This window comes from Seriola dumerili, unplaced genomic scaffold, assembly GCF_002260705.1.
Source record: "Seriola dumerili isolate Sdu_G_001 unplaced genomic scaffold, Sdu_1.0 BDQW01000449.1, whole genome shotgun sequence".
Classification (NCBI taxonomy): Eukaryota; Metazoa; Chordata; class Actinopteri; order Carangiformes; family Carangidae; genus Seriola; species Seriola dumerili.
The window spans coordinates 3,106,464-3,115,125 of NW_019174704.1; the positions used below are offsets into that span (position 1 = coordinate 3,106,464).

At 41.8% G+C, this 8,662-nt stretch overlaps 1 protein-coding gene across 1 annotated transcript in view; it reads right to left on the bottom strand.

Moving 5' to 3' along the window:
- Positions 1–4,684: 4,684 nt before the first annotated feature.
- LOC111234275 (fibroblast growth factor receptor 4-like) overlaps positions 4,685–8,662 on the bottom strand; it is a 19,569-nt gene continuing 15,591 nt past the window's right edge. The window contains exons 18-21 of the mRNA XM_022762256.1: positions 8,502–8,572; positions 8,170–8,307; positions 7,766–7,871; positions 4,685–7,124 (exon numbers count right to left, since the gene is read on the bottom strand). Coding sequence (XP_022617977.1) covers positions 6,948–7,124; positions 7,766–7,871; positions 8,170–8,307; positions 8,502–8,572 — 492 coding nt within the window. The 3' untranslated portion in view covers positions 4,685–6,947. The remainder of the gene's footprint in view (positions 7,125–7,765; positions 7,872–8,169; positions 8,308–8,501; positions 8,573–8,662) is intronic.

Genomic DNA, 8,662 nt, shown 5'->3' on the forward strand with positions numbered 1-8,662 from the left:
TATCCCTGCATGTTACCTCTGTACAAACTCTGGATCAAAGTGGCTCCAACAGTAAAACAAAGAACTGATTCTTAAGGCTGAGAAAAAGGAAACGGAGATCGAATCTGACCCTAATGTTTTTCAGAGTGACTGAACGGCACATTCAACTTAATATCTTAAGTTGATTGAACTGGTTTTCTCGAGTTCAGTGAAATTACCTCACTTGGTTTTACATTTTCACAACTCATAACACGCAACTATGAAACAAATTATTCCACTTTAGTTCAGTTAACTCACACCTTTAAGGCCTTTTTAAGTTCAACCATCTTAAAATATTTCACAACGTACTTTCTGAACATGCTGTCCACCGTTTTTAAAAAGTTATGCTTCCGGTTTAGTGTGGGTGGAGGGACAAAACACAGACACAAAGATTCAATTTCAAGTTCAGCCGTCTAGGTGTGGACATATTCCTTATTTATTTTAGAAAGAAAGTAGGGTTGTGGTTCACACTGTCATTAAGCTTAGCTCAGCAGCACCCAAAAACATCATGAAACTCACTAAAACTGAAGCCTGGGAGTTTCCCGGCGACAGCAACAGTTCATTTGACCAAATGGGAGCTGGATTAGTCGACAGATAGAGTCCCACAATACAGGCCGGACGCTCGCTGACTAATCAGAGGTGTGGAGAAGGAAACAAGTCAGCAAATATACTGGCCGCTGAGTCGAGTACTGCTGTCATACACATTCACACACCCAGCAGAAAACCTCTGGCACCCCTGAGCAGAACATTTAGAGGATTGAATCATAACAAATGCAGCGTGTTGGTCCAGTGGTGAGTTTAGACTGAGAGCAGGGGCACCAAAATCATCCTTGTGTCCCTCTGTGCTAACACATAACACATGGTCAGTGATGGTAGGATGCTTGTTTTATCAAAAGTACAAAAATGCAGCAGCTACAATCAATACATAATTTGAAGAGACATACTGGACTTTTATTTTTCTATTTTTATTTTCTTATTTTTTACACTTCAGTGGTGAAAATCAACAGGAACATCCACAACATGTCTAAAATCACTGCTATTATAAGATAATTATTGATTGACCTGCGTAACTGGAAAGTCACGTTTCAAGGGAATGGTTCATTAATCTGGAAAATAGACTTATTTTCTTTCTTACAAAGAGACACAGTAGATGGGTGGATTGACACCACTCTCATATCCGTTCCACAAGAGCACGGTTATCTTAGAGAAACATAAATACTGGGAACGGGAAAACAAAGAAAGACACTGAAGAATGACTAAGTGACAGCAGTTTTCTTTTAAATGCTTTAAAAACTGAGGCGTAAAAATGTCACTTTACCATTTTTATGGACATTATGGGACCAGTTACATCCTAGAGTCTCAGCTGATGCCTGGCAGCTGGCCAAGAAATACTCTGACTCATAACTCCTTGTTGAACTAACACTATATATAAAATACATAATATATTAAATATATTCATGCAGGAAGCTGCAAATGGTTATTAACCGCAGGTCCTCAATTCCTAATGAGTCGTCATTGTAACCAGTAATGCACCAGCAGCAGCAGCTGATATTTTGACTGAAATGTAAATGTATTTTTTTTTCCCCCAAAAAATTATTTTTTTTTAGTTAATTGACCTCGTCCATTTTCTTTTACAATGCCAGGTCAGCAGAGGTGACACTGACAAACACACACACACACGTGGTGTGTGTGTGTGTGTGTGTGTGTGTGTAACACAAGTTAGGCAACCTCAACAAATTGAACAGACTGTTCTTTGGAGATAAGGCGTCTTTGTGTGTCAACAGTTCATATGTTCACACACACGTAGATCAGTGTGTGTGAGTCTGAGTGTGAGCATAACGAGTTCTATACTGTCGACCCGAATATTTTTCAGTCAAAAACATCTAGTTACTAAAATAACACTCGTGCTACTGACTGCATTCATTACTTAACATCTTTAGCCTAAATGTAAACTAGGTCCTGAGAAGAATGGCAGCGGTACAATTCTGTAGAAACTGGACTGGCTAGAGGTCTTCAAAGATCTAGTCTCATATCATACTGAGTGTAATCATGGTTGCTGCAGGTCACAGGACTCTAGGATTGTGATTGGAGGCCTCTCTATCAGCTCTGGTCACATGTGTGTCATCATAATCAGAAGAAGTGTCGTTAGAGGAAGACAGTCTGTTGGTTCAGGATCGAGTGTGATTGTCCTCAGCTCCCTTTTAGATTCTCTATTCTGGGAGAATTTACTGATTCTCAAACAGCCAGTCAGAAACCTCTGACACCGTGAAGACCCACTATAAGCCAATAAACTGTATGACTTCCTCACTTATTTCCTGAAAAAAAAAAGGCTGGTAGTCACAATTAATGTTACACACACACACACACACACACACACACACACACACACCCCTCCACACACACACACACACACACACACACACACACACACACACACACACACACACCTCCAGACACACACACACACACACACACACACACCTCCAGACACAGCTCCCAGACTGAGACCTTTATCAGTTCAGGCAGGAAGGGAGCTCGGAGACTTGCTGGGTGATCAAGATTTATTGTACATGGGAGATAAGACACAAATGCAAACACATACATGTACAGACCACACACCATCTACACAGGAGATAAAACACACACTGAAACATAATCATCTACACACACACACACACACACACACACACACACACACACACACACACACACACACACACACACACACACACACACACTTCAAAAGCCGGGGCTGGCTGGGATCACTGCTGCCCTCTCCTCCCACCCTCTTGACCTTTAACCTCCATCTCTTCATTCTTCCGTCTCACCGTCTCGCTGTGCCCATCTCTGTCTTTCATCTTTCTCACATTTGTTTCTCCCTCAGTTTGATTTTTGCTTTTTCACCATCTTTTGGGTATCTATCCATTTTTCTTTCTTTTAAATTGGTTAATTGAAAAAAAGAAAAGAAATTCTGTGATTTCATCCACTACCATTATGTATAAATATTAGGAGTTGGTTCATCGAGATAAACATCTGGCAGTGCTAAGTCTCCAGTCAGGTGCCATTAAAATATTGCATTTAAAGTGATATGCTTCACGCATGTCACAGTTTATTCACTAAGTCTGTTTCTATTGCACTTAGCTACATACTGATACGACTTTTCCACCTCAGCCAAGCTTCTAAACTTTTTTTGTGATATTTCAATTTTCTTTTTTTCAGCATTTATGCAATTAAAGACATGCAAAGATATATATCATCTTCACCCTGTTGAGTCTCCTAGAGAGTGTATATGTGGTTCCAACCCACTGAAATGTGGCTAAACACTTCAATCACATGCACCAGTGATTTCCTTAAATCTCAATAGATGGTATGGGATGACAACTTGCAAGACAAAGTGAGGACAAAAGCTCCTGCTCCTCTTGCATCCAGCAAGAACTCAAACCTTTCTTAGTTCTCTTACAATGCTAAGTGCTAAAGCTAAATAGACACATGGGGGGGTAGAGAGTAAGCCAATTTCAATTTTTAGCTCAAACTAAATCTCAAAATCACACATGAGGTCCCATTAGTCTCAAACTGGCTGAAGGACTTACCTAAACAGATGTTATTTATTAAAGTTAACAAAAACGCGCGTTCGTTAAGGTGCAAAATGAAGAGAAGCCAAAGCAGAGTGGAAGCCAGCTGAGAGGAGAGAGCGAGAGAGAGGCGGTGAGATCATGGAGCCCAGGTGAACTAGAGGAGCTGACGACCCTCCACTGTGAGCTGGTTGTCCCCTGAGCCCGACATGGACAGTCCTCTAGCCACAGTGGGAGGGACGACACGCTATTTTTTGTCTCTGTAGGGTTCAAATGAAAGCAGCAATGCAGCCAATATTAGCTGATGGGAGCGATAACAACTTGTCCAGAATCAAGAAATTTTTGGCTTCCACTTTGCGTCTGGTTATTGTCCTGCCTGACAGAATGAACTGCCATTTTTTTTTCTCTTTTTTTTTAATGCAACGACAGAGACAGGACACAGAGCTGCTTTATTTTAAATTATACTTTATTTCATATAAAAACAAAACAATAAACAAATAAATTAGATATTTCTAAAATAATTCTCTTGAGGAAATGTTTAAGAACAGTTGTGATTGTTTACAGTTTGTATCTGGGATAACTGGAATGTAAAGATGCAAATGTATCCGGACACTTCATGCAAATGTAAGAGCTTCACTCCAAAATGAGATCTCCATCGGTGACACCAGCTGTCACAAGGTGATTGGCGGCATAAAATGCAAACAAATGAGCAGAGTAGATACGTTAATCCTTCGCTGACAAAACGGTTGACTGGTTTTACACACAGTGAGATGAATGGATGATGAATTTAAAGCACTTTGAAATGAAACCTTTACGTTTTCTTTAAACTTTCCAACATCTGAAAGAAAAAGTAAAAAAGACCAGAGAGAAACTGGGGCAATTGGCCAAACAAAATTTCTTTCAGGAGACTGAAGGAGGCCGCGTGTTTCACCAGCATTTATAACAACCAAATTTCAGACTGAAAGCAAATTCACCATTGACCAATCGCTAAGTGTTGACACGAAAGATGAAAGATGTCATATTATCTAATCATACAATGAAATCTCTTTTTTTTTCCTTTTTTTGGGGAGGGGGGGGAGGGGGGGGGTCTCTCTTTCCACATAACAACTGTCAATGGTTATTTTGTTTGTGTCTGTGTTGTCTGCGGTCAGATCCAGGAAGCAGACTGGGACTCAGTTGGCATTTCGACCCCACAGGGGAATTTTCTGCAGCTGGTCCTGGTGGCAGTGCTGAAGCAGCGAATGTGAATTAAGATTTGTAATTTAAAAGATGGTGGCTATGGATAAAGATAGGGGCGTTTGGGAGAGAAGAGGAGACATTACCATAATAAGAGCCTCTTCATTTGCACACAAGCCCAAGCTACCCCTACACCACCACCCCCAAAACTCCCTCTGGTCCGTAGTCACACCCATTAAGCCTGCAAAAGCCTTCATTGTCCGGCCAGGCTGCGGACCTGAGGACCCCTCGCCAACAGATTGGGTTGGGTGAAGGGTTACAGCCAGACAAAGGAGGGTCCCTCCCCCTTCTCCTCTATTTGAAATCAATCACACTGGCTTTCACATTCAGTGTCCCCCGCCCTGCCCTCCTCTCCTTGTCAGCAGTGACAGTGGGCCTGGGCCAGCTCCCCACAGAGTCCTCATGCTGAATCGTCAGCCCTCCTTTCAGGGTGAGTCCCACCGTGGACGCACTGTCTCTGACAAAGCAGCAATGTAGGCAAAGACTGAATGAGTAAAGCTGTTGTTAGAGGAAGACCACGAGATGTTGTCTCAAAGTGTTGTTGTTTTTACTTGTAAATGAGTCTGTCTCATGACCTTTGGGGTCTGGAGACCTGTTCAGACCTTGTTTTAAAAAGGCAATAGGGCTTTTGAGAAGCTGTGCTTTTTTTTTGTTTCTTTATATCCAAAAAGTTTTGCAAATTTATGGTTTTCATCCAACAACAGCAACAATAACTGGGCTCCTTCTGGTATTTACCCACAAGCTGTTTTCTTGGGTCGGAGGCCGCAGCGGTTTACTACACAATGACAAATGGAGAGTTTCATTCCAGAATTTCCCAAGTTTACGCCATCGTTTAAGAGCCAGTCCATAATTCACCACAAACATTTGAGGCTTGAGCTGTCGATGGAAAATGAGATAATTTGTGTTTCTCAGTCCGTCATAACTCAAAAAAAGCCAGTTTTTACACAGTGTTTACAAAAGTTGCTGATGCAAACCAAATTTGAACAGCATCTACTATTGGTTCATTATTTGAGATTGACTCCAATGTTATAATTTATGTATTTTATGTTTAATTATTTACTGACTGTGACTTTAAGCTTCCATTTTGGGAAAGTGTACATATGTAATAGAGGTCAATAGTTACAAATGTTTCACTAAATTGAATTTGGTGATATTTTGGAATGAAACCTGAACATGAAGACAGTGTGACAGCTGTGACAGGTTTGGCACTTGAAACACTTGATTAAATTCCTCTCTCCTTTTGCCTCCAATAACCTTCATTTTTGTGTGTCATTCAGAATAATTTATAAAAGGCAATCGTCTTTCTGCTGTTGATATGTACATACAATATTTTAATATTCTAATATATTCACAGGAAATCATAAATTCAGGCACTTTGCTGCTGCTACAGCAACTTCTTAGCACGAGAGATCCTGAGATTTAAGACCGTTTTCTTTTTTAAATAAGCAACACAAAAGTAAAATAATCTTATATAGAGAGATTTATATTTAACAATCAGTTTCTTCTTTTTTATCATAGCAAAATAAATCTTTTTGTTTTGTTAAAATGTCTTTATCACCAAGGTTTTCAAGCCCCGGTTTTGGGTTGAGTTTATGTGGGGAGATCATTGTCCGTCGCCTCTCTGAAGGAGAGCCGATCAAAGAAAGCATTTCAAGCTGTTTTTGAGTACCAGGGTCTCTTCTGTTGTGTTTAGTGCCGCAGTTTTCCAACGTTACAACTGTTCTTGGGCACAGTGCCAGAGCTGATAGTCCAAAGTACCATGTTTAGTTTGTCGTCTTTTCTTCTGCTCCTTCTTCTGCCCACAATGAAACGTTTTCCTACAAATCTCCACCATGTAATGAAGCCCACCGGCCTCAGTGCTCCACGTGCACACTTGTGTCTGTGTGTGTATTTGTGTCTATGTGTGTGTGTGTAAAAAATGCCCGCCTAAATCTAAGGGCTTTGTCTGGTGCCATGATGGAGGTCCACTGTAAAACTCAACAAGAATAAAAACTTTAACTTAACTTTAGAAATGCTGCTGTGGACCTCCAGTATGGCCGCCAGTGAATGTTTTGTTTTTCAATGAAAGCCCAAAGTTTCCCCACTGTGGTGTTGTGTTCATGTGTGTATATGTTTGGGCGCCTATCTCAGCGCCGTCTTCATGTCTATCCGGGAGCGCACATCCTGGTAGCCCAGGAGACAGGGGTCGGTGGACAAAGCATCGTGGGTAAAAACGGAGTCGTTGTCGGAGGAGCAGGAGCTAGACGTGTCCTCACATGACGGGGAGTACTGCTCGAAGGGTGTCGACAGGTCCAAGTACTGAGAGGAGAGAGAGGAAGTTCAGAAATTAGGGAGCTGTTGGTGTCTCCGCAGAGGCAGAAAAAGAAACTAATCCGCATTGACATATTAGTAAAATTGGCAGTAAACAGCAGAGGAAACTGAATTTGGCGTGTTCTCAAAGGCTGTCAGGCTGCTGTTGAACATGCCGTTCATTTAATGATGTCCATGACAGAGGAGATGCAGATGTGGAGAATTGCTGCCATTGCAGTTTTACACCACCACATCAGTATAGACCAATATTGAGACCAATATTGATCGGTCAAGGTTAAAAAGATTTTTAGGCTTGTATCTAAGCCTATAAATTTCTGTACGAGTGCAAGTAAAAACCAACAAATCAATAACATGAACCGTCGACTGATCTGTGGACGACAGTTTGTTGGTCTGTATTTGTCGGAAAAAAGTCTCTGAAATTTCAGCAATTTCGATAGTTTCGACACATTTTGATTTTGTTCCTGTTGTTTGGAGTTTATAAGTCTGCTCTCTACACATTCACTGAAGACATCTGGACAGCAGATTGGGAAAGAGAGGAAGAAGAACATGTGTGTGTACATCTTCACGAGTGCATACGTTAGCATGTGTGACTCTGTGTGTGTGTGTGTGTGTGTGTGTTTGAAGCCCACCTCGTCAGAGATGGACAGCAGCACTCTGTCCAGCTCCTCCACAAGCTGTTTAAAGGTCGGCCTCTGGGTGGGAACAGCATGCCAGCACTCACGCATCATCATGTAGCTGCAGAGGAAAAAAATAAAAACAGAAAAACATCATTTCTACACTTAAAATAATCTACAACGAGACAACAATGCACAAAGTTTAGTTGACGGATACCCTTCCAAAAGAAAAAAAAAAAAAAAAAACCCTATTTGAAATAATCAAATCACTCGGCTCTACTTGTCACTGCTCACAAGTAAAGCAAAAAGCTCAGCACAGCAAGGACTGGGAAATTAATTAGCTTGCAGGCTTCATTTCATTTCCATCTGTACTGTTGCAAAATATCTCGAGACAAGAAGAGAGAGGAGCTCCTGCTTACAGTTCATGTGTGCAGTTGGAGGGTTTGTCCATTCGATGTCCTTCCTTCAGCAGCTTGAAGAGCTCTTCAACCGGGATACCGGGGTACGGCGAGCCACCCAGCGTGAAGATCTCCCACATCAGGACGCCGAACGACCACCTGAGCACAGACGAGAGTAGAGGGCGCAGGATGTGATCAGGACACATATTTATTTCCGTTGACTGTGGTATAAAATGACGTATGAAGCCATATGATGCGATTAAAACAGAACTCATATCAAAGATGTTTGTCATTCTACTGTCACATTAGTCTCATGCTGCACGTGTTTTCCTGCCGCAGAGACTTTGACTTACACGTCGCTCTGGTGTGTGTAGACTCTGTCGAACAGGGCTTCTGGTGCCATCCACTTCACCGGCAGCCGTCCCTGCAGAGCGGACATGGAAACGTTAGAGCCCACAGTCTAACTAAACCACAGTCTCACTCTATGTCTCCCCACGCCCTCTTGTCCCCCCCC